Raw genomic sequence first — 26,934 nt, forward strand, 5'->3', positions numbered from 1 at the left:
CAGCTTTAAGATTCCTTTATTCTTTAGCTGTCTGTTAAAAAAAACACGCATCTGTTCTTTTTAAATAACAATCATGCTCTCAAACAACATAAAAATTGATTTGTGAGGATGTTTTTTTTTTTTCTTTCACGTCCTGCAAATAATGTTAGCTGTCTTCCATTTGTTGCTTAAGTTTTCTCAGGCCGTCACTGTCTCCGCCCGCACAGAGGAGGCACAAGGGGAATAAATAAAGCTTTCGTCAAAGGCCTGCTGGCCCTCGTCCCGGGTTCTCCTCTTCTTCCTCTCCTCAGTGTCCCTTCATCAGGCAGCCGAGCAGATTGACATCTTAACCCTGCTTTTATCCGTTTGGACACCAGTGTATGCATATGTGTGTGTGAATGAACGGACAGTATGTCAGCTCGTAGTTCAAGTGTCTTTTCAAGCGTGTGTACACCTGACGTCCACTGTGCGTACACGGCGTGGTGAGTCTCTCTCTCTCTCAGAGTCGCAGGTCTCTGTATCAGAGTTCGTCCCTCGAGGCTCGGGCCGCAGGAGGCGGCGAGTCTCCGGTGACGCTGTTCTGCGCCACAGGGCGGATTCTGCCCTGCTGGGCCGTCTTGCGGGCGTGCTGCCGGTCCCAGTCTGTGGCCACGGCCTCGTCGTCCCAGATGGTGGAGGTCTCCGTGTCGCTGATGTAGCCCGGCTCTCCGGTGTAATGGGTGGGGTAGATGAGCAGCGGCTCCACGGAGAAGGCCTTCAGGTCCCGCGGCTCAAAGTGAGACATGTACTCGGTGCTGAGGAGGACAGGGGACACACGGGGGGAGGCAGACACAGAGGAAGAGAGATGTTATAGACACTGGAAGCAATTTAATGGTGATTACGACAGTGAGTCACGATTACTTTAATTAACAGTTAACCCCTTTATTTTATGATAATTCATTTCAGCCGTAAAAATGGCTCTAACATTTTCCCGGCACTCAAGGTGATGTCTTGTGCTGTCTGGTTTAAAACCCAAGATATTCATCTTACAAAAACAGAAAACAGAGAAAAAGATGTTTGAGAGAAAAAGGCTCTGCTGGTTGACATACATGAATATTAGTTTAATCAGCAACACCATGAATATAGAAAATAAGGAGAAGGTTGTAAGGATACTGAACACCTGCATGAATATGATTGGACGTCACTCGTCAGCTGATTGCCACAGTTGTGAATGAGCCAGTGATTGTGATGCATGTATGAGACAGCTGATGCCAGCTCACCCACACAGCTTCAGTTGTCTGCCATGGTTTGTGAGCGACTAATGTCGCCTGGCTGCAAACCAATGCTATGCTCCAGTCAACTATCAAAATGCTTGTCAGTTACTTTTCTGTCAACCAACTTAGACCCAGAAATGGTGATGATGACCAACTCACCCCGACTGTGACTGTTCTATACCAAAGGTCAGCAAGAGGAAGGAAGGCCCAACAAGGGCAGAGTGCTCAGTCATTGCTGTTTACAGAACTATTTGCCATTTTGCTGCGTGTCTGATGAAGTCCTGTCAACTGGAAGTTCTGCTGTGCAGACTCACTGTACCGGAATTTCATTTCAGCACAGACAGCAAATTGACAGGATATCAAATAGAGGAACAGGATGCTTTTCTCCACTGCAGCACAATTTAGTCATAACAGTGATGTTTTTATTGCAGTTTGCAAAATCTCGTGCTTTGCAAAATCACGTGCTTCACAATAACAGTGGTAGAAGAAGTCTTAAATTGATTTGAAAATGGTTCAGGTGGAGCTAATTAAGCTAAATTATACGGTTTTGAGTAGTTTTATCTGTAACATGCAATCAAATGTTTATAGGTCTAATAAAAAGCACATTATTTCCCACTAAAATGTGGTAGAGCTGAAATCAATAGTCGTTAATCAATCAACCGAAAGTTAATCAGAAGCTGCTCTGATAATTTTTTCTGTCATTTTTCAAGATAAAACAGTCATATAGGAGAATAAACTGAAGATCTTTGCGTTTTAGACTGTGGGTCAGACAAAACAAGCAACTTGAAGACATCAACTGGTGTTCTGGAAATAATTAAGGGCATTTCCACTCTTTTCTAACGATTTAGAGACCAAAAAAGAAAATTATAATAAAAACAACAGCTAGTTGCAGCCCTAAACAGAAGTATTGAGTACTAAATTTTACATTTGAGTCCACTAGTAGTAGTAAATGTATTCAGGTTACTTTAAATCACAGTATACTGCTAACACCAGATTACTTATTTAATCTCAGCAGCATCTTCATGTCGTTATGTAACATGCCATCAAATTGTGGCACATTGTAAACAGCAGAAAACTCTACTATCAGCCTATCGAGGTCGTCCTGCAGCAGGGCCGCAGGGAGGACTGAGGGCTGTTCGAGTGTGACACGTCAGCCGGGCGGAGTCACACTCGTGCAGACAGAGGTTACCGCAGAGGTCAACTCCCTGCCGTCCAATAGTTGTTTGAAGCCTGTCAGCGCTCCACGAGGACGGCGAAACCCTACACCTTTATTACAGCTCAGACAGCTGACCTGCCGCTGCAAACAAACACACACTCACACACACGCTTTCCTATCAATGAGGCCTTTTCCACTGAGTTTACTGCCATGTGTTTCTCTTGCTTCTGTTCATGTGTGTTTTGGAGCTGAGACTTTGTTTAGCAGGACAGCAGGGTCTCACCATACAGCCAAAAAACAACATGTCTGACATAAAATCCACAATTTAAGCACACGATCACATCCTGTTGATCTATATATACATATTTTCCCTGCAACCTTTCCACGTTTCTGTCCATGTTTCCCATTTTTCTTTCACTTTTAAACAAACACACCTCCCCTCACTATTGAATACACACACACACACACACACACACGCACACACACACACACACAGTGTTATTCACTAGTATTCTATACACTGCACACTGGACACACATCTCCATGTATTTATATAGTAACACACACTCACACGGTGTCCATCTCCACCCCACCCCCATGCTCAGGCCTCTATCAATGGGAATCCTGTCCCCTTCTCCAACCAGCAGGAAGAGCTGTGCTGGCCCACATTCCTCAAAGAGAGAGGAGGAAAGGGGAGGAGAGGTGGGTGACACATGGAGGGAGTAGGTGAGCAAAAAAAAAAAAAAAAAAATTAAAGGTCTGTTTAGGAGAATGAGGGAATGTAAAAGAGGTAAAAAAAAAAAAAGATAAATGAATGGTGGAGGGCTGAGTTAAAGGATAAAAAGGTATAAAATGGGAAGGAGAGAGGAGGTGGAGGTGGAGGAGAGCAAGGCACGGCAGGAAACCCCCAAGGAGAAAAGACAGAGAAAAGCAGGCATTGTGTGTCCTGTGCAAGGCACCGTACCCGCTGAACCCCGAGAACAATCCATGCCCTGTGTGTGTGAGGGAGCACAGACGAAGAAAAAGATGGAGAGGAGGAAGAAAGGGGTGGTGCTGCAAAGAAAAGGCAAAGAAGGGGGACATGAGAAGAGAGGGGGAAAGGATAAGCCTAGAGACATGTAGTGAACACTGGAGTTGAACTGGACGGAGGTTGTGGTCTACCACCGGAGAACGATCTAGAACTACACACTGTGCTGCAGTCTACAAAGCCTTGCGTTTGTGTCTATGTATAGATAATTACTGTATAGTTGCTCGAGTCTGTTTTTGTGCATGCACAGGATCCATGCATGCCTAAATTTCACTAGCTGTGTGCTTCAAATTTAGCCTTTACGCTTGCATCTTCATATTTATTGCGAGTGTGGATTACCTGATGTGCTCTAATATAAGAGTGCACCTGCAGTCATCTATTTGTGGTCCTCAGTCAATATTTGTCAGTCTGTTAGTTAACCGGAGCGTCTAAAAGGGTCATTTTGTCCGTATTTGTGAACATTATACAGAGAGAGTTATTTCTGTAGCTTTGTGGTTCACATGCCTCAAATAAAAACATGCCTTTGTTGTTTGTGCATGTTATCATGTTAAGTGAATTACATTTATGCTGCTCTGTAATTTTAAATCAAAGTTAACGGATGTGAAGACTGACTTGGGGTGTTTGTTGAACATGACGGGCAGGAACTCGTCGACGGGCAGCATCCTCGTGAAGGGATCCGCAGCCAGTAACTTCCTGGCTCCTTGCTGCGACAGCGCGTAGCCGAGCGTCCAGTAGGAGTAGTCGGCCTCGACCAGGTTGTTTACGCCATCTACGGACTGCTCCGGCTGCTGCACCTGCATGCGCTTACGCCCCACGTAGCTGCAGCAGAGACGGAAGGAGTGAGCTGATGAGGTTTCGCACAAAGGGGTGCAAGCATTTAGCTTTAAAACTGTGTGTGTGTGTGTGTGGATGGGTGGGTGTTCTTACATGAGGTCCCAGTCCAGCTGGGCTTTGTCTGTGTCTTCCATTATGGCCTGCAGCCGTCGTTTAAACCTGGGCTCAAACCTCACGTCGTCCTCTAAAACAAGAACCCTCTCGAGGCCACGCTCCAGCACCTGGTGGTCAGAAAACACAAACACTCATCTGAAAGTGGCAGAATAACAGCTGGGGTTTGGTCCACAGTCCAGAAGACGCTCTCTCTAGCATTATTCCTGGTGATGATTCTGCCATACTTATTATGTATCTAATATGCTTTGCAAAATTATAACAAGACATACAAACTACTGGTAGACAGACAGACAGACTTTCTGTTGAACCTCTTGAACCCGAGGTTGGTTTTTAAAAACCACTTTCTGGGCTTCAGCTTCTCACTATGAGTGACGAGTCCTGCAAGAGCAAACCTTTTTCAGCTTTGGTTGAGAGATTTGTGTATTTGTGGGTTTTGTCTTTGTTCTTCTTGCAGGTTTTAAGTTCAAAGGACATAAAAAAAAAAAAAACGACGGGTTGATGGTGACTGAATTTGTGAATATTAATATTGAATCATAACTTTTTAATGTTAGAAAAATAGAATTAAAGGGGCTTTGATGGTTAAAGGTCCTAAATAAGACTAGCAGTTGGCTTCATGAAGCCCTCCAGCTTCTTCGTTTGACTTTGTCTTCTGGTTGCTTTCACCAGCTTTAATAAACTGAAGTCAATAGTTCTGATCAGCTCACATGGTCTATAGATTTTTGAACACCAGAAACTCATCCAACACCTCATCCACAGTCAATGTCAGATTAAAAAGTTCTTCGGCACAAAGTTACCTACGGCCCTCAACTACCTTACCGTAGCAATGCATTAGCTTTATGCCTCAGCTTATTAGTATGATGATGCGGGTTGTTCCACAAACGATCACTAAACCAGCTGTTTTTTGCAGCTTTGTGAATATGAATTCAATACAACTGCTCACCCGACTATGTATTATAGATTTTATTAATATAGAACTTTAAATAATCACCTGGAGGCAATATTTCCAACTGAAGGACACTTCAATAGGGTTGAATCTGTGCTGTCACAAGATCTTAGTTCATTACTCTTCCCTGGCCTCACCTGTATCCATATAGAGTGATGGCTGAGGAAGCAACCAATCTCCCCTCTCGTCAGGACCCGACCAGAGTAAGGGTCCTTGTAGCGAGGCATCATCTCTATCCCAAGCGCCTGCAGCTGGGACGTATTAAGAGCCCTGACAGAGAAGGAGGACGGGAATGTGTGGTAGTGGGACAAGAAGGATATTTCTTTTAACTGCACTTGTCATTGTGCAACTGAGTCTGTCAGTGAAAACAGCTTCACTGCAAAACACAAAGCAAAGTCAAAACCCAGCACGTTGCAACAAGTAAAACATTATGCCAGACAAACAAAGGCTGGAAGAGGGATTAGGACATTCTCAAAAGTGGATTAAAGTAAGCGCCGAGGAGGGAAAGCAAGTCAAGCGTGTTGCTACTGCAACACCAAATCACTGTTTAGACCGAATGTTTGGATGTAGAAAAAGCAGCGACAGATGGGATACAGACGTTCAGGGAGCGCAGTCAAAAGCGCATCAGATGTTTCAGGTAGAAAAATCTTAATTTTGTTGTGCTGCAGAATAAACTGAGCTTCAAAAGACTTTTTTTTCTCTCAGGATCAAATCAGCGTTCAGGTCAGTTCATCGGGTGCGTGCAGGGCTGTGTGTTTGTGACCTACTTGCCGTCCACCGCGTCTGTCAGCGTGGCGTGTAAACCCAGCGAGGCCATTGTTTTCAACATCCTGGTTCTTCTGTCCAGCCGACGCTTCAGATTGATCAGGAAAATCTAAACATTTCAAACAGGAAAAACGGAGACATGAAGGAAAGTATATTCCTCAATGTTTTTGTAGTGCACCTTTCTCTTGGTGTCACTGTTTCTCCTTGTAGAACAGGAGATGCATAACGCTGAGAAACAGAGGACAGATAAGAGGGAAATTCAGGTCAAGGCAAGGGCAAAGGAAGAAACAGAACATGGAAACACAAGGAAAGGAGAAGAACTACAAAAACAGGAAGTGGGAGTTGCTGATAAACAGTAAATATACAGACATACGGGCGCTGAAGAGCTCAACACACCCACAACTCACTTCATCAAAGCCGATCGTGTCCTGTGGCGATGGCGGAGAGTACAGGTGCTCAGAGGGCTCAATGTCGTGGTCAACTGTCGACAGAGAGGATGGAAGGTTAAGACAGCAAAAACAGGCTAGGAAAATAACTGAATTTCCTCTGGATTGTGGTGGTTTATTTAATTTGGTTTATTTGGAATCAGACCAGAGAGAAGAGCTGTGAAGTGAGGAGCGAGTGGAGGGTTGAGAAAACAGCGAGGGAGGAGGAGATGGAGGAGGGGGATTAAAGCACAGGGGGCTGACAGGATGCAATCATGAAGGGTCGCGGAGGTCAAGAAGGAGAAGAAACAAACACAAGAGAGACACTAATCAAGGAGTGACAGTAAAGTCACAACAGCTGTGTGTGTGTGCGTGTGTGCGTGTGTGTGTGTGTGTGTGCGTGTGTGCGTGTGTGCGCACTCACTCAAAGCCTCTGTGATGGTGTGTATGAAACTCTCGCTTTCATCTTCCACATTCTGCTGCGCTTTCAGAGGGACGGGCAGGAAACCGTAGTGCTCTCTGTTACACACATACATCTGCACACCTGGAACACATGCACGCACACACACATGCACACAATGGTCAGTGAATAAATTTACATGCAAATTAGATTATTGGGGGGTCAAATACATTATGTTGCCCTTTGTGGACATGAGTACATTGTAACCACCATTATGAAAGAGATGTCAATCAGTGAATGTACTGGATTTATTCAATTGTAAGAAATATCCACCATTTCTATGCAAAATTTAAATTACAATCTGTTTTATCTATCAGTTGCTTAATTTTAATGTGTTTTTATTGACGATGCATGAAATTTATTGGAATCATTATTCAAAGATTCATATTTTTGTGTAATATGGGGTCAAGTAAAAGCAAGTGAATGCTGAAATGTGAGTCAGTGTCCTATATAGTAAACAAAATCATATAAAATTTGTTAGCATTGGCTAATATTAGCCACCACATGCTATTGGTCGTACTAAAACCAAGCAAGAATGTGTTATCAAATATTCGCCCTTTGATTCTGTATATTTACGTGTACTTTTGTGCCTGGTTGTGTTGAAGCTGATTCGCAAGGTGGAGGAAACCCTGCATGGGTTTTTTGTTAGCATATCTGTCCGTGTTTGTGTGAATTGCATTTATGTGTTTACTTTTTAGTTAGCGAGCGAATGCCTCATGCTCTTGCTGCCTGTGAAATGGAAAACTTAATGGTTCTGTTTGTTCCCTGCGGATGATTACTCACATCAAGCACACAAACCTGCAAACGCTGATACTGCTGCAAACAATCAAGGAGACAAACACATGGATCTATTTTTCTCTGCTTCCACTCATCTGCCTTAATCTGATGCATGTGCATTAAACCAATAAAAAGTGTTCTACAGCAGTACACACACACACACACACACACACAGATTAAAACCAGTTTGTAATCGACTGCTGATGAATGAAAGAAGTCGCTGGCAGTCCTCAGTTCATCAAAGTGAAGCATCTATGTGAGATCGGCAGTCCTGCTACAAATGTGGTAGTTTGTCGCGAGCTGAGCTTTCAAACTGACCTGCTTGGCGTGCCGAGAAAGCAAACACCATGATGTCATCGAACGCCCAGCTGTAGTCCGGGTGAGGAGGGTAGAAGGCCAGGTCCCTGCTGGACTCACGACGCAGGTCTAAGAGGAAGGTGCTGTGCACCATGGGAACGGGGAAGCAGCCGAGACGCTTCCACTCCCTGATCGGCTGGTAGTCTGGGGTCCGCTTATAGTAACCCTGACAGAGAGGAGGGGGGTGGACAACACCAGGTTCAGGTCATGACTCTAGCTGAGCGGAGGTATGAGTTTTAGTCCAGACTGTACCTGCGGGGAGATGCCACACCAGAAGTTGGAGTAGAGCGAGCGAGACTCTAACATGGGAGCCACCAGGGTCAAGTTTTCAGCCATCAGCAGGTTGAGCACGTGGGGGTTGGTCAACAGGTTGTCACTGTCTACAAACTAAAGAGGGGAGAGGGTCTGAGTGTACGAGTCACTCATCATATGACATCAGTTCTGACAGTAAACAGGAGAGACTTGTTTATCTTTAATACACATGTCCCTTGTATCTGATGAAAAATGTATTAGGGGCTCAAATGACAAATATCACTATTAGATATTTTTGCAGCATACGTCAGGCTATACCTGAGCTAAAGTGGTGGAAAAAGTAGTACTCACATTTTTATACTCTAATAAATATAAGTCCTGCAAATCTTCGTAGATTATGATGATTGATGCATTTATGTGTTCATTCATGTTGCAGCAGGTAAATGTAAACCTCATTTTAATTATCTGAATACTGCTGAGAAGCTTAATCAATAATAATACATAAATTTATTAGTTGATTTTTATTTTATATTTATAATCTTAAAGTAACTCGGAACTAAAGTTATCAAATCTAGTGGAGTAAAACCATATTTGCCTCCAAAATGTAGTGAGGTTGAAGTATAAAGTTGCAGAAAATGGAAATCTAACTTGATGGCAGCAGTAGTTCAGATCACTGATTGGCATCAGCTGTTTCATTCGTGCTCCACAATCACTGGCTCCTTCAGCAGCTGTGTGGCTATCAGCTGACGAGGAACACCCAATCACGTTGATTGGATGCCTCTTTCAAACCTCAGCATGGAAACAGAATAACCATGCTTGTGTGTGAGTCTTACCAGTATGTAGTCAGCCCATCGCTCCCGGGCAGCCTTCAGCGCCGCCTGTCTCAGCTTCATCACATGGTTGAACCTTGAAGGGGGCCAGTGTTTCGGACCCCACTCGTCTGTGTAGGACCTGGTACACAGATAAAAGCTTGTTAATTGTTCTTAAACATCCAATTAGATTTAACGCCACCAGGAAACCCGAACAAACCAGGGATAGAAGTCTGAACTACTCTGAGAGATGCTGGTAAACGATTCCCATGGAGACCATGACTCACCTTGGCTCCTCCATCGGTCTCCACTCCACATAGTGGTAGACACGCTGCGCCCTCTTCAGCCATTCTCTCAACATGGCTGTGGTGTTGTCCACGTTGTGGTCTGTCGCTGCCCTGAAACACCAACACAGACAACACAGGATGTCATTCAAAGGAAGCAAACTCTCATGACAGAGCAGCCGCAGACGGTTTCACGCTCCCCGCTGAAGTGCATCTGCTAAACACCTGAGACGTAAACAGCTGTGGCGAAAACAAGCCTCTCTGCTGTCAGGACAGAAGAGGATGTGAAGCTGAAACGTGATGCAGAAAGCTGCCAGCAGCTCGAGGAAGAAGCTGGAACACCCCGACCGATCCATGACATTCAGACGGCATGTTGTGGAAGAAGATGTTCGTCTAATTACTGTCTGACGTTACAACTGGCCGCCTCAGCACTGTAAAGCGTCTTTACTGCCTAATTAACGGCACTGCTGGAGCCGGCTAATACCAAGCACATGCTAACAGTTTTCTAGAGACGGTTTCCGTGGGTGCTGGACAGTCAGCAAAATTGCCTTAACCTGAAGCTGTTTAACTCAATCTGAATGTGAATACTGATGCTTACTCATCGTACGGCTCCATCTTATTCGTCACTCCTGTGAGTGCACTCTGCATCACTGCTTCTTCACAGAGATTTCCACTCAGAGAAGACACTGTGGCCACTGTGTGTGTGTGTGGACGTTTGTGCAAGAGAAATTAATTACTGTTAAAAAAAAGAAAAAAAAAAGCACTGTATCACTGTGCAGTTCACTATCACCTCTACGCATTTGAGTTCCAGAAAAATAAACATCACCTGTCTTTGCATTTAAATTGGGCTTTACAGAGGAAAGGTCAACAGATTGTGAGGCAGAGGCCTGTACTTGAATGTGTGCATACAAGCACACACACACACACACACACACACACACACACATAGTGAGATGGAGTTTTCCACTGCTTGCTGTAATATTCCTTGCTGTACTCTCTCCAAAATTGCACCCAGTTTTAGACTGGCTGGACAGAGATAGAAATACACACACACACACACACACACACGCTAGTGCGCCGTCTCCTTGTATTTTCAGCATATAAGATAACAGTGTTGACACTCTTCATTTAATTTAGCACACATAGCAATAGAGAAACACCTGTTTTCACACAGACGTGCACACAGATGCTTATACCGACACACAAACTCATGCACAGTCTTGCATTACACACATGGATTAGTCAGAAAGAGGTGGAGCGCTCTTATGTTTGGAATTTCAATCATCTCCAGTCAGACAGATAAATACCTCATCAGACAGCACCAGCAGCTGGAAACAGCCCTGAAGGAGACACAGTGGTCAATAATTTTAATAGTATGCGTGTGTGTGTGTGTGTGTGTGTGTGTGTGTGTGTGCGTGCCTACACTTGCACACAAGTGTGATAAAACATAAGGACGTTCATTTTTGTGTCCTGGGAATGTTGCTTTTACAGCAGTGTGACTGGTGATTTATGTGTTGCACAAGTGGTGGTTTACAATTTGAAATGTGCCCGTTTGAGTGTGCGTGTAAAAGGTTAAAGACGTGCGAGCGCAAGCACGTACACGTGTGCATTTGTGCATAACTGCCCATCAAAGTAATACAGAAGGAAGGTGGCAGGGGATGGCTAGCTAGTTTTTTTTTTATTGTAGGCTACAATCACACTGAATCATCTGACTGGTAATGAGCTGATGTGCACATGTATTTACACGCTTTTTCAACCGCTAAACTGCGCATCGCTCGGGGAAATGAATGCGTTCCTGCACGGGATCTCCCAATGACAGACTCAGCTCCAGGCAGGGATTTAAAAGGTGGAAACTTCTGGCAGGTAAAGTAAAGAACAACACATGGTATAGTAGGTGGGTACATAGAGTATACACACACACACACACACACATATGTGTGTGTGTGTGTGTGTGTGTGTGTGTGTGTGTGTGTGACAAAGGATACTGAGGGAAAGAAAAGGGGATTTGTGTTTTCATCACTTTACTGCAGAACATAAACTGAAAATGAGCAGAGTTGTTCTAAAACGTTCCCATCGATAAACATTTTGGTGAATTTCTCACAGGCCTAATTAAAACCCTTCCAACTTCCAAACGATCGAACTAACTTTGGTTTGCAGGTATCGCATTAAAATGCTAATGATGCTTTTTAGTGGGCTCACAAAATCCGAGGGAATAAAAAATCTCTTCCTGTGTTTTTAAAGGCTCTTCTTGGCAGGACGTACGCTTCCTTGCGTCCAGGTCATCATTCGGTGAAGGCTGAAGGTTGTCTACAAAAGAGCGAAAAACTCCATGTGTTAGGAATGGTTGGAAACAAAGAAATGTGGGAAGAATTATTTCAATTCATAAGCAATAAAAAGGAAGTATTATCCTAACTCTATTGAGGATGATGCATTTATTGTGCGGTTGTTTTGTTTTGTCAGCAGCACACCCCACACTGCCCAGCCCCTCTGAGCTCTCTGCACTGTGTGATTTTTTTCATCACCAGCGTCACATCTCAGTGTGCCTCATGATTTCTGAATGTCTGAAACTTCACGATGCATCCATCAAAGCGACACCTGCAGTGCTTTTGCTCAGAGGTTTGCAACGGGCTTGGTCAGGCGAAGCGCAGGCAAGAGAAAGGAGCCTGGAGGAAGTTCATCTTCGCCTTCGATGCACTTTCAAGGGGTCATCTCGTTTTATTTGAGACATGTTCGTCCTTCTTCAGGAGGCAACTATGTGCTCCTTCTCTTCAATTTCCTCTAACTTCAGGCAAGAAAAGCCACTGCAGCTGTACAGCACTGAGACCTCCGAGCCAAGTCAAAGAGCCTTTGCTGATCCTTCCAAACACAGCCGAGCTGATGTCTCAACGCATCAAACTGCAGCTTTATGAACATTTTGTCCCTCTGACTATAACAACTCATCCACTGCTAACAACAATTCATAGATGTCTGTGACAGTACTCAAATCTGTGCAGGCTCTCGGCCTGGTGTCCTCCCTCTCACCCCTCTGCACCTCAGCATCTTTCTCTTTCTTGCCTCGTGTTACATCTCTTCATTCCTGTTTTGAAGTTTACAGTAAGCTGCAGCCTCATTATTCTGCTGCCTGCAGCTTTGGGGTTGGGCTTCCTCTCCCCTTATTCTGTCTTTATGATCAGCATCTGGACAACACATGCTTCCCCAGGCCTCACCTACACATCATACCGCTCCTTTTCTCTATCACTTCATCCGTTTATTTCTAACCTCGCTAGCTAACGCCAGTGCACTAGACCATCTGTCCTGTCACCTATTTATTTGCATCAATCCCTCTTGTCACCTCTGCTTCCTCTTGTGCACGTCTCAAGGCATGCACACATTACACCAGTCCTCAATCAGTGCTGCAGCAGTTAGTGTACGGTGTGATCATCATTATAGAGCAGATATAAAACGCAGGTGAAAAAAACATTATGCTCAAATTATACATTTTGAAGGATATAGTAAGCACACTTTGTGCTATTTTTGTCACCTTCAAGTACACTTAAAGGATAACTTTTGTTTTTTACAACCTGGACCTTATTTCTAGCATTAAATAGCCTCTATATAACGCATAATCTGCGGCGAAACTCGTTCATATTCCAATATTTTGTTATGATACGCTGGTGCTATTCCCCTCTGAGCCGCCGCAGAGTTAGCCGTGTTGTGGCTGGCTGCTCGCAGCGCGTGGCATTCGGTAATGACATCATCCACATCAGAGGTAGTTGTCTAGAGACGCCGGATGTTGATAACATGCCACCACGGGCTCAGAGGGGAATAACACCAGCATATCATAATAAAATATTGGAATATGAACGAGTTTCGGCGCAGATTATGCGTTTATAGAGGCTGCGCATGGATGCCCCGAGTATATAATATTATTATCGCATTATACGGATATACGCGCTGCTCCTCTGGGGCTAATTTCTTCAAAACGACTCCAAATGCCACCAAAATTGTCTGGGTGAGTAAATGGTCATATTTAATGCTACAAATAAGGTCCAGGTTGTAAAAAACGAAAGTTATCCTTTAAGTGTACTCAAGTAGTCCTTGAGTACCACTTGAGTAATACTTGAAGTATCAATAGTATACTAAACTAAACTGGCACAACTTTTTACGAACTTTAACGTTTTTTTGACCTGGGAAATGGAAGACAAAACATATAGTTTGTGGAAAAATGTAAGATGAATATTACCACGAATTTGTATATTTGCTCAAAGTGTGAACATTACTGTGAAGCTTTGGTTTGGTCACATTGCACTGCAGCACGTTTGCAGTAAAGTTGCTCATATCTGCATCCCCTAACGTGATTATTTACCCATTCAGCACTCTCTCTGGCTCTCTCCCTCCCACTTATTAGGGACACTGCGCGAGTGTGTCAGATAACAGGGAGTGTGTCGAAGGCTGACATCTGGCCTTAAACACAGAGGCTTGTCCCTGAAACTGGCCCTTTTAGGTAAACACAGGTCTGAAAGGCTCCAGCAGGCCAGTGTCTGCTGACTGTTGATCAAATAAACTATCTAATATCACTGAAAATAACGACTGGGTGCTGCATATAATTAAGAAGCAAGAATGCCTCTTTCAGGCCTGAGTGGGGATGCCTTTAAAACATAATAACCGTGCTTGTGTGTGTGTGTGTGTGTGTGTGTGAGTCTCTGTGTTGACTTTGCAGTATAGTCTCTCGTTTGGTGGCTGACGTGGCTGCAGGCCTCTTGATGGTCTAGCAGGGCACAGGAGAAAGAGGAGGGGTTAGATGGGTAGAGAGATGGAAGGGGAAAGGGGCAAGAAGAGCGGGAGGGAAGGCGGAAGGAGGGGTCGGTGAGGCCGGACCTGCTGACTGAAATTCCTCATGACTCTCAGGGTCAACAAAAGTAGCCAAAGCCGGCGGGCTTGCACCGGAGTGTAATATTCAGTATGCAGATTCAAGACTGGGAAAAGATATTCATCATGGTTACATATTGAAGAAAGCTAGTGTTCGCTGTTGGCAGGAGACAGGATCAGACCACGCTGTCCCCTACAGTCTCACTCTTTGCTGAACGTTTGCACTGGAGGTACAGAATTTGGTACTTCAGACTTATCTAGTGTGAATATGCAGAAATTGTTTGGGAGCCTGGCCTGAAGCAGGTTACCATGGTATCAGACTCCGTGGCACAGAGTCACTCTTTTCTCTTTGGTTGTATTATCAAAAACAGGAACATGACTCCAAGATGGCAGCCATTAATTGAAAAACTGTCCCTTCCAACAGACATTACACTGAAATGATGTCATGCACTTAAACACAGTTTTTCAGAGTACTGGGACCATTTTAAAAAGAGTAAAATCATCAATCAATCAAGGTTTCTAAAGAGCCATTGTTAATTTCCATCTTGGCAGAGCTCGACTCCGGGCTAATCCATAAATGGGTAAAGAGGTGGAGTGTGAGTGGAGCTGAGGCGGCCAAATAAAGCCTGATTGCTAAAACTTAGCAGCTGTCACTCAAAGCGACGTGTTCATAATTATGCACTTTAAGCCTTAATATAATTTCAACAAGTGAGTTATTCCGCGGTGGCTTCATTTTTCAGCTCCAGAGGTTTCTGTTAGATTCTAACAAACTTAGATTTTGGTGGCAGAAGATTTTAGTTGCATTACCATAGTTGACCACTGGGGGCACACTGAGCTTAAGCCATTAGATAGATAGATAGATAGACAGATAGATAGATAGATAGATAGATAGATAGATAGATAGATAGATAGATAGATAGATAGATAGATAGATAGATAGATAGATAGATAGATAGATAGATAGATAGATAGATAGATAGATAGATAGATAGATAGATAGATAGGGAAATTGCAGGTATCAGGGAAAAAAACCCTCACGAAGGTATGCTACTAAATGCAAATGATTTACTTTTGAGGGGCATACTAGGTCATTTTTTGGCACCAAAATCCTCAATATTTGTTCTGAAGCACTTTGAGGCGCTATGCTCTTTTGACCTTCATGTTAATAATGGGTATTGAATGTGTTTCAATTGTTTTTTTTTTCTGTTAGATCTCTCAGCGACACAAGCAACTAATTACACTAATTCTATGTAAAAATCCAAAGCAAGTTCAGTCATGCAGTCATAGCAAACATATGAAACACACTGATTGTGAAAGAGGACAAGAAGAGAATAAAAGGAAGAGAGAGAGAGAGAGAGAGAGAGAGCAAATACACAACAAAACAGATGGAAGAAGTGATGGAGGAGCAGAAGGAGGAAGGGGAGGAGAGGGATGGGGCTTAACACAGTGATTAAGCAGTGAAACTGATGACATAGACAGACGGAGAGGCAGGTAGATGGTGCTAAAATTATATTTCCTCTATGACAACACCAGCACCAGTCTTTCTAATGAATACTCCACTGTTCATGAAAATATTGCTCTGAACTACCTGGCCGATGTACAGTGGCCATGTGTCTTCCTCCCTCTCGCTCTCTCTGCTTCTCCCTCCGCTTGCCCTAATCTCATTCTACATCCAGGCCCCCGCCTTGCCAGATGAGAGCGCTCATACCGAGATGCCGCCGTGTTTCAGTGTGTGCCAGCTCTACGATTGCTGTGCTGCCAAGCTCTGACGATACTGCTGGAAGTGTGCTGGAACACATGGGGCATCTAAGCAGGAATTTACAGTCCAGAGCCAAGTCCAGAAACTGCCTTTTTTACTCCAGGGGAGGCGGAGAGAGAGCTCGAAAAAGGCTCAGAGATCGGAAAATCAATTCTCTTTGTTTACTGCGCTTGATTGAACTGATATGTCAAGTCCGCAGAGAGAACTTTCCCATGAATATCTTCTTGCTGCAGTGCAGAGAGGCTGTGGCTGGAGTGTTGGCAGGTCCATCACAGGCTTTACAGCGTGTTTGCTGGTTGAGGCTCAGTGAAGGGCTGGCAGAGATCGGGCTCTGAAGTCACTGTGCTTGGAAAATGGACATTGGGCCACATAGTAATTTCTGCAATAACACCTCATCATTAGGTGAGAAATGTCCTGATTGCCACAGATACCCTGCAGGTATTTGAGCCGTGCGGTTAAATACGTGATTTTTGCTTAGTGGCCTCCACACCAGAACGGTAAAAAACACATCAACTGCATTAACACAGACACGCGATTCTGAGTCAGTCACACATTCGCTGTCCTGCTGCAAATATGTATTCATCCATGGCTGAAAATAGTCCCCAACAGATGCACTATTTACTCCTGTTTGACTATCATTTGCTAAAAACTACAGTGCCCAGCTCTTTCAGGAAATCGCCTTTTTTAAAGTGACGCTACACATTTTTGAGCAGTTTGTGTACGACCCATGTAGAAAAGTATTGAGAAACAAACTACCACATGAAGACATATAGACCTATATGACATAGAAGAACAGCATTCTTACACAGCCTTTAAGTAAATTTGGCCTCTTGGCCTTTATTTTCTTCATTAGAAAAAATATTTTCTTTTCTCTACATTTTCATTGGTGGAATTTGACTGTACAAAGCAACACAAGCAATGTGTCTCAAATATTTATGTTCAGTATGGAGAGGATATACCTCAGATGTAGTTGCAGGATAAGCGACGGCAACAGATGTGTTGTGACTATTGTATCTGAAGCCATCTGAGACTCAAACTACTCACGTCTGTGAATGAGCGAGAAGCTTTGATGTCATGCGTTCTGTAAAATATTCCATAATGGTGACCATGTGCATCTAAGCGAGTCCACAAGTGTGACATCGGTTTTCAAACCAAATTGTGCTCCAGTCCAGAAAGAAGATACAAGCGTCTTCTTCCTCTCCTGTGAGTTTGCGTCATTACGAGCTGTCTATCTGGGAAACGTCAGCCTGCGTTTCTGGAGATTTTGGCAAATACCCTAAGAAACGTTTAAAGACCTTTTTAGTTTCCTGTAATCGGTTGTCAATGCAGAATACGACTCCTCAGGTGTTGCTGATTTCGAGGTCAGGGATGATTTTGGCCCGTTACTCCCCACATGGAGGTTCTGGCTCACTGTGGGCTTTATGAGGTAATTAGGAAAGTGAATGGAAAACAGTGTCTTAGCCAGAGGAGCAGAGCAGGAACACGCACCCATTATCCGTGTAATGGCACTGAAACACACACAAGCATTATGTGAGAAGAGACACACATTCACTTGCACCAGAACGCTGAAGATAATCAAACACACTCATTTTAGTGCAGAGTGCCAGTGCTGTGATCTAACAGAAACTGACACACGCCAAATGCATATGCTGCTAATCATTCACAAATGCCCGTGTTGTCGGCACCACACAGCGCACAATAGCCGATCCCATCCTCGTAATTTATTCCATGCATGTGGATAAACTGCTCTCCTAAAATGGCCAAACAATGTGGGCTTTGCGAGTGTGCTCCACAGAGGACTGGGGACTGAGGTAACGCACCTGGCATGGGGAAACCCCTGGGGCAGCTATCCAACATCATAAAGTTTCGTTCCATTTTCTTCTGTTTTAATATCTGTCAGTCAGAGGGGATGAAAATAAAGTACAATTGACCTGCTCAGTAAATAACAGCTAACAAAGCCAAAAACACCTGATCAGACCATCAGTGGCGTCCACAGACTCTCTGCAAGGCAGAGGCTAAAAGGGGGCACCTCTAGCATGCACAGTATGTATGCATGGAAAAATGTATTTTGAGTGGAGATGCTGTGCTTGAAAGCTTTCATGCATGTGTGTGTCAGTGTTTCAAATAAACTCGCAGATGTAGTACATGTTCTATCGTAAAATCTGAATTGTGCGTGGAAAGAATATTACTGCAGGATAGATGACACGATCCATATGATGGAGGACATTTAAACCTGCAACCATCTCTGCTGCTGCTCACACGCTCAAAACGGACTTTGTGGTGTTTCATTCAGCATTTTATTAATGTTGCACTACTGCTTCTTTTGGATGTCCGCACAAACCACTTATTTTCATCTCCCTACCTCTGCAGGTCGGTAGCGGTAGACAGCTAGCTGCAGCTCTGCGCGCATGAGAGGACACCAGGATTCTTTTCAACAAAACAAAAGCACGCTGGATCTACAGGATAAAAGCAGCCAGGCAGCGTGAAAACCAGTGTAAATTCTGCACAACAGCACCTGCGGATGTCTCACTCTCACTACTGGATGATGTGTGTCTTGTTTCCATATAGCCTGTTTTCTAGTTGGTTTTGTCCTATCTGAAGTAAAGAAATGTTATTTTCTATGCTGTCAATTGCCTCTGCTCAATAAGCAGCTCATCTAAACTTCGGGATGAGATGAAGGAACGCAGACATGCCAGGATATGAAAGTGGCAACCATTTATCCTTCATATTTACCATATTTTCATACTTGAACCCCAACAAAATAATACATCCACCAACACTGTTCAAATAATTTTTTATCAGATATTGGGTTGCAAATTTCCTATGAGTAATTGATCACATTTTCCAAGTAACTTTTCGGAGTCACTGTCGGTCTGGATTTAGCCCCAAGGTCAAAACAGAGCAGCACTTAAGTGAAGGGCACCAAGTGCACATGAGCAAACACGAAACATTTAAGAGTCCCGTTCGGGCGCAGACGTCCTGGTTTAAAATGTTTTCTGAAAAGTCAAATTTTGGCACTCGGTGCAAGCGTGGCAGGTCTCTGCAAAGCCCAACACTGCAGTCAGCACAAATCATACAGCCAAAAAGGCGTAAACTCATCATTCAAGTCTAATCTCTTATGGTCCGTTTATCGCTGCGTAACTCTGTGCACTTGTCAAAATAACTTTAATGCTGCTTATGTCACGTTACGTCATATCACACAGGACAAATGACGTCTATCAAATGCTTGAGCGGAGCTGGCTCTGGTATCTCACATGAATCAACAGGGTACAACTACATAAATCTTCTCTCAGTGTGTGACAGCAGCTACAGTACACATGGCACCTCTGTCACTGAGGCATTCAGCACGTACCTATTTGAACAGCTGTGGAATATTCTTAACTTATAAAGTTGCATCATACCTTGGGGTGCAGTAAGATTTACAATTGTACCAGTGCTGGTATAATAATAGATATAGTCGGTTTTGAATGTTAACCAGTGGAAAATTCACACCACAACTCCCTCTCCGTCCCTGTGTTGTTTATGAGTATGAAGTTCAATGACACTCATAAATATGGTGGTTATATGATAAATGAGCAAATAAACAACTATGAAAGCGAGGCAGCCAGTCCTGTGGGGAGCGCTGATGATGTCAGTGCTCTGAGATCCTCTTAATGGTTCAGTCTGTCTCTTGACAAGTCCACAAATCATCATCTCATCCCCCAGCTCAGCACCTGGGAAATCACTCCACCACATGAACACAGCCGGGGGGCAATGAGACTCAGGCAGCCAGCAACAAGCAGCGTGAGGAGCAGAGTAATAGCATGCTGGACTCAACTAGACAGCATCGTCTGCATTGGGCTTCAGGTGTTGAGACAAACACAAACACACCTCGCTGCTTGTGAAAACTTCTATGATGTGCTTTGAAGCTGCTTACAATGAGCGGGGCGGGTGCAAAACTCCACTGTTAACTGGCAAAAGATTAAAGCTGTTGAATTCTTCACTGAACCTCTCACTCATGGAGAGTCCAGTTCAGTCAAAGGCCGTGAAACTATGTGACCTTGGTTCATCCGCCCGGTCCCTTTCTCCATGTGCATTTCATGTGTTTCATGAGCTCTGAAACTGATTGAAGACACATAGAAACGCAGTGATAATCTTCTAATCATTTGACATTCTGGGAAATATAAATCTGCTTTCTTGCAGAGAGTTGGATGAAAAAATCGTTCTCATATCTGTCCGTGAAGTGTGAAGCCACAGCCATGAGATGGTTAGCTTAGCTTAGCACAAGGCCTGGAGTGTCCGCTGGTGTCCTGGCACACACAACGACAATATTACACTTACACAATATTTTTATTCTTTGCATTATTAAATACAGAAGATATAACATGCTAATAAGTGATCTTTAGATGTGCTGTTGATTATTTTACCTTTGGAGGGAGCTAGGCTAGGTGTTTCCCCCTGTTTCCAGCTTTTATGCTAAGCTAAGCTAACCTGCTTCTGGCTCTGGGTCACACTGGACGGCAAACAGATGACACATGTATCTGAGCTGAGCAAAGAAACCAGAACGCCTAAACTCATACAGGCACAGGAACGACAAATCAAGACCCCCACCAGGCCAGGTCCGTTTCAAACCCCGAACCATCTTCATTTAACCACAAGCCTTCGAGCTGACCTTGGTTTTAAAGGCTTTTACACCTGTCCCCATGATGAGAGCTGAGACCTTGTTCTAACTCTGATGTTTGCCTGCTGTTGCTTCTGCGATCACACATTTTCCTGACTCAGAAACTACTGGGTCCTACTCCGAAGCTCTGTCACAAGATGAATTGTCTTGTAACGCCTTAGAGTTGTCCTATTAGGTCAGAAGAAGAGGCACAAAGGGAAAGAGGGGAGTACATGTGGTCAAGCGCCTGTGGGAAAGTGGATTAACCAACCTGCTAAATGCCCTCTGGGTAATTTCCCAGCATTGTTGACCACCTGCCCATCCCCCTCTTTGTCTAAATTCCTGCATTCTTTCATTCTGTAACAGCAGTGTGAGAGTCTTTCTCACTGCTCTGCCACTTCTCTGTAAGACCTGCACCCACTTGCAGAAGCAAAACCTCTGAAGGCAGATTTTACTGACCATCCCAACTGTCAGAGTGAGTCAGGGCTGAAGTAACAGGGTGGAGGAGGCCTGACCTGAATGATCAGCACAGATTATCCCACGAACAGGCTCAGACTGGAAATTTTGGTCCTCCCGACATCCTCAGGCCGGCCAAAGCCTGTCTAGATTTTTGGAAACATGTATGATTTTTGTCATCTGGCCCAGTTGTTAAGCAGTTTAAGACTCTTTGAGACTGTCATCATGTCGTTTCAACAGCACCTGATTTTTCAATCGTTTTTTGTGATTCTGCTTGTAAATCCTGCATGAAAAGTTAGCACTAGACTGCCCAGGTCATGTCAGATGTCAAATTACATGAAAGTGAGTCTGCAAAAGTCAGTGTGATGCTGGTACTGCAATGCACATTTACAGCTTTATACTTAAGGGCCTCTTGCGGTTGTGATGACTCACATGTTTTTTTCAAAAAAAGCTATTTTATTGATGTTTACTGATTTATTGTTTCATACCACCATTGACTGCTGGCTGTTGGCTCCTCTTAACCGGCCGGTTTGGGTTGCAAGTGATCAACAGCTGCTTCAGTTTGGACTCTTGTTTCCACTAGCAACAACGCTATAAAAGGCAGGCTGGGCTGGGCTAAACACAAGGTGTACCTCGTCTGCTGCAGGCCACATTTCGGCCTTTATCATGGCTCATGATTTGGCCTCATCTTCAACTGGACCATCTGTAGATTAATTCATACCTGATGAGTTATTATCCACCAAAGTTAGGCACAATGCAAGATGAATAAATCCTTCTTTTTGCTATCGTCACTGCAAGAGATGTGCATTCCACTGAGTGCACTCTTCTAGTGAGTAAATTCAGCATCAGTGGGGAGAAAGAACAAATCCAGTGGCATACGATCGTCTCAGTCCTGCCATGTGTTGTGCACTGCAGACAGAGCTTTTGTAACTACAGAACATGCTCCAGCTGTTCAGCTTTCTTCCTGTCACTCAGCCTCTTCATCTGCCTGTCTCGAATATGCACAATCACACAGATGCAGTACAACCACACGTTAACACAGCACCAAAAAACTATGTTTCCCTCGTCCCATTGGAGGTTAATCTGGAGGATAAGGGGGAGCAGGGGTCCTGCAGCTGCTACACAATAAAGACTCAATCACACCCTTATTATTATATCTAATCATCTGCAGCCTTCTGCTCCTCCTTGCTCTGTCTCCCCTGGATTGCATGTTTGAGATGGGTAGGGGGGAGATGAAGAGGAGAAACAGTCCTCTGCTCTGTTAAAGCCTGGAGCTCCAGAGAGGAACATTTTGTCCCCTCACAAAAACACTGGTGTTATTATCTGTTTCTTCTCCAAAGTTTCTGTAGTTCTTTACGTGAGCTATCCAGACAAGCTGTGTCGTAGTAAAGTGGAGCTACCTGGTGAAGATGTGTATCACATTACCACACAGTCCTTGGCTTGAGTCCAGCCTGGGTCCGTCATGTTACGTCATCCCCCCTCTCTCTGCTTCAAAGAGCTTCTTACTACTCTTTGCTGTCCAACACAAAAATGCTATAAACTGCTTTTTCAGCAGTAGGAATGTGAAATGTTCAAACTGTAGTTGTCCTGATCATCATATCACAACCTATTAACACACTGTAAAATGGTATAATGTGGTTTAAGGCTTTAAGAGAGTGCTGAATAACAATTTAGCAACAATTTATTGGGCGGTTTGGCTTCCGTGTTGGGCCGTAATAATGACGACAAACAGAAACAAAGAGGCACAGAGCAGCGTGAGTATGTTACGTCCAGTAAAACGTGTCATTTTCTTAACCGATTCAGATTTTACATGTAGAAAAATCATCGCTTTAACAGCATGTAAGATGTTCTTTGGATTTTTTTTCTTTAAATGAATCACAGCAGAAACAAATCAGCAGCACATACTACAGCCTCACTATTCAGTTGTTCTTATTTCCTTCACTTAATGGCTTCTTGGACGACCCTCACAGAATTTCCTTCATGTGCTTATAGGCTCACGTGTGATCACTAATAATCGTACTGGATTGAAATCCTAGAGCATCATAAACTTTTATATAAATACCAGAATACTTTATAACAGCTGATGAGTGGTACTGGAAAGACTGTGGCTGCTGGAAAAAAAATGAGCTGGCTGAATAAAACACTCCTGTGTCTCAGTGACACTTTGCTGTTGCTGTACTTGTGCACACGCTGGACTGATCTGCCTCAGATACACACTGTGATTTCTTTTTTCACCCCGGCTGCACTGACCGTGAGGCGGAGAGGTGGCGCCCATAACTGATGGGGCCCTTCCTCTGTTAGTTAAAGCCCTCAGTCACTTTGGTACTTTGCTGCAGAGAGTAGGGCCCCTCTCTGTATTGAGTTTCTCCAGTGTGCGTGTGGTTTGGTGAGGGTCTCTGAATTAGAAACAGGCAGTGGCTCTGCAAACAAAAACAAGAGATTCAGCAAGGAAAAGGGTGGGAAACAAAACAGAAGAATGAGTCTCCGGGAGACAGACACTGGGGGTGGGGGGGCACACTACAAACATCCACCACCAAAGCTGCATGTGACTGTTTTATCCTCCATCTCACATTCTTCACATCTCCACTGTGACAATCAACCTGCCTCTGGTCAGATTTCTCTCAGATTCTGCTCTGATTTGATCAGCCTGCATAACCCTCATGCAAATACAAGGCACACACACATACGCACACACGCGCGCGCATTTTACGCATGACTTCCCAGAACTCACACACCCCCCCCGCCTCAGTCCTGCTGTCAGACCAACTCAATGTCTCCTTTCATCCCTTCACCTGCAGGCTCTCCCTTTGATAACTTTACATTATCTCGGTCTGCTCGTATGAGACCAAACACGGCACAGGACCCTACCTGGGGTGAGGGCCCCTTTCATACCTGCCAGCCCTGCTGTTTTAAAGCCCCGTTTCCGCAGGTTTGTGCTGAATCAGACGGAGGGAACCGTGATTAAGGGTTAAGCCTAACCCAACATGCACAACAGCTCTTTCATCTTCTCCCGCAGTGTGCAATTTAGGATGCCGGCAGACACGCGAGGTAAGTACATCGTAAAACGCAGCAACAGGTCTGCGAGCCGATACTGACAATGTGTTATTATAATTAACGCGGACGCACGCTGCTTTTCATCACAACACGCTCCACTGCAGATCACTGGCCACACCGTGCACTGAATGCGAGGCTGCTCTGAAACGCGCATTTGAAACTGTGGAAAAAGATGGCTTTAACTTTACAAACTGGTCAGAATAGATAAAAAGTAGTCATGCCTGCAGAATGCGCAACATCGCTTCATAACTTTCTGTAAGAGTCAGCCAGGAAAGCCGCTGCTGCATCGCTGTTTTGCGCGTCTCTCACCAGATCGCTATGCGCTCCTTCGGGTACTCCAGCCTCTCGATGCAGCCCAGGTAATGTGGCAGGCTGTGCGCCGCGTTCCGAGCCACGATGGCGATCATAACCTTCGGCTTCAGCAGGGTAGACTCGGGCCTCACCGGCTCCTGCACCATCGTCACCAGCTCCGACGCGCCGCCGGGCACCAGAGCGACCAGCAGCGCGCACAGCACACCGACTCCCGCGGCCCTGACCGTCCGCATCTTCGCTTCCAGAGTCCGCCGTGAGTCCCGAGACCGAGCGAGAGAGCGGCGCGAGTGAGGGAGGGAGTGAGCCGCGGTGGGAGGGGGAGAGAGGAAAGGTAAAAGAGGGGCGCAGGGTGGGTGGAGAGCTTCCTCTGTTACCCCTCCTACACCCCTGCTGATGGCTGCTGCCGCATGTGGTGTGGAGCTTCTTCCTCCCCCTAATAATAGTTTGTACAAACATGATGAAAACAAACAGAAAAGGGTCTTACGGACACATCAGCTACTAATGATTCAGTGTTTGTGCTGGGTGGTTTTTGTGTGTTGGGTGAAGGACACCATGTCCTAAATCACTGCCCATGTTGTCTGTCTGCAGCTCAGTTGACTCCTGTCTGTTTATCCTCCTCAGTTCTCCTGCTTCCTGCATGTTTTCTGAACGTTTCTCTCCTTTTCCACGCCTTCACCCTTGACAGCCTCTTGGATGCTGCAGAGCTAGAGACCATGAAGTCACCATCTCTGACACCAACCCTCAGCCACACTGCTGCACTTCTTATTTCTTCTCTTCAGGTGTTATTCTATTTATAAAAGCGTATGTACTGACAAAGCTGTAATACATTACAGCTGCAAAAGTATATCAGAATTACAAAAATTAGTAAAACTTTTCTGTAATCCCGTTATTTATCATCTGTAAGGAGTCTATGTACATTTAATAAATAAATCTTTACAACACATTATGCCATTAGAGGCAGCTGCACAGGCATTAATGTTGTTATTAATGTTGCGTATATTGTTGTTCCAGCATCCGGATAAAGTTGTTAACATCAACATCAATAGACATCTAAAATGATCTTATACCTGCTTACAACTAAATGTGTTTTAAATCAGTTATTTAATGGTTACACCGATTATAAAATAGGGGATAGATTTAAATGAACTGTGCAGGTGTCTCGAGGGAGAGTCATGCCGGATCAAATTTTCCAAAAACAACACACACAAAGAAAACTTTCATCACTGTCCAGATTTATCTCCATATTTGGCGATTTTTGCACTTTTCAGAAAAACTGAAGAATGAAGTGTTCCTTTTTTGGTGGTTGAGACATTTCTCATTCTTAAGTTAAATAAACCTTTTAAAACCTCATTAGCTTAGTTTAGTCACATAGCTGAAAACAAGGGCGTTTTTCTGAGCTCATGGAAAGTTTCAAATGGTGCGTGGTTTTCACAGGACAGAGATGATATGATATTCCTTAATTCCAAGATGTTTTCGGGGTATTTCCATTAAACTCTAAAGACATTTTCACCATCTATGGCTCAAAGAATCCTAGCTTTGTGCAGGTGTATTGGTCTAATAGATACAGGAAATTAAGTGATGGTGTTGTCTAAGTTGACAACAAAGCAGGAGACTGTATCATCAAAAATGCTCCAAATTGTACCAACCCAAGGTCAGTTATGCAATTTGAAGGAAAGATGTGAGAGAATGCATCTAAGAAATTGCACAAACCTCCTTGCTAAAAGAAACAAAAAAGAGGGAATGTCAGGTCTAAAAATGTGACATCAGTAGTATTTATGAACAAAGTTTCAGTCAGCGGCCTAAAACAATAACCAAACATCCAACTAGTGCATGACAGAAGAAAATACGCCAATCCAATATGACACCATGATGCAACTTTCCGAATTTCCCCCCAAAATTTAGAAGTTTGCTGTAAATATGTTGAATTGCTATGTAGAGTCTATAGAAAACTCTCCACAAATATATACCTCCAGTTCCAAGAGCTGGCATCTATGCTCCACGTGCTATTATAATATTATAGTGCATGTTCTTATATGATTACAGTAACCCTCTGGTAACCCTTTTTTAATTATAGTGCAGTCACAGCACAGACAGACGGGCAAAGCCAGCTTGCTCCTGTCCCCGTCTCGACTCAGCTCTGTTTATTTAAGCCAGGATTTCTGCCACCTGGTAATGTTTTCCCTCTTCGTTGAGGTAATGAGAGTACTCTGCCATGTTCTCTGCTGTTGGATGCTCTTAGTCACCGCGGATGAGACACCGAAAGAGAGAGAGGGCAGTGATTTCAGTCTGCCTGAGTAATCCCTCAGCTCCCTCTAGTGATTTCCCAAAGACAGTTAAGATGTGTAAAAAAAAAAAAAACCCCTGCACACACACACACACACACACACACACACACTCACCCAACCTTACACCCGCAGACGAGACTGAAAAT

General features: G+C 44.2%; 1 protein-coding gene across 1 annotated transcript; it reads right to left on the reverse strand.

Moving 5' to 3' along the window:
• colgalt2b (collagen beta(1-O)galactosyltransferase 2b) lies at positions 1 to 24,785 on the reverse strand. The gene is made up of 12 exons (XM_041935159.1): positions 24,501 to 24,785; positions 9,439 to 9,549; positions 9,176 to 9,293; positions 8,343 to 8,477; positions 8,052 to 8,256; positions 6,921 to 7,040; positions 6,479 to 6,552; positions 6,074 to 6,180; positions 5,444 to 5,576; positions 4,343 to 4,470; positions 4,028 to 4,234; positions 1 to 773 (listed from the first exon to the last, which is right to left on the reverse strand). The coding sequence occupies exons 1-12, from the start codon at positions 24,734 to 24,736 to the stop codon at positions 500 to 502; spliced, it is 1,848 nt and encodes a 615-aa protein (XP_041791093.1). The 5' UTR covers positions 24,737 to 24,785; the 3' UTR covers positions 1 to 499.
• Positions 24,786 to 26,934: the final 2,149 nt, after the last annotated feature.

The sequence above is a fragment of the Chelmon rostratus genome, chromosome 4, assembly GCF_017976325.1.
Source record: "Chelmon rostratus isolate fCheRos1 chromosome 4, fCheRos1.pri, whole genome shotgun sequence".
In the NCBI taxonomy this organism is placed as follows: domain Eukaryota; kingdom Metazoa; phylum Chordata; class Actinopteri; order Chaetodontiformes; family Chaetodontidae; genus Chelmon; species Chelmon rostratus.

Coding starts and splice junctions, on each gene's coding strand:
- colgalt2b (XM_041935159.1), bottom strand. CDS start 24,736: ATGCGGACGGTCAGGGCCGCGGGAGTCGGTGTGCTGTGCGCGCTGCTG. Junction 5,577..6,073: donor ACAGACGCGGTGGACGGCAA/GTAGGTCACAAA, acceptor CTTCTCTGTCAG/GGCTCTTAATACGTCCCAGC. Junction 4,471..5,443: donor ATCACTCTATATGGATACAG/GTGAGGCCAGGG, acceptor TCTGACCACCAG/GTGCTGGAGCGTGGCCTCGA.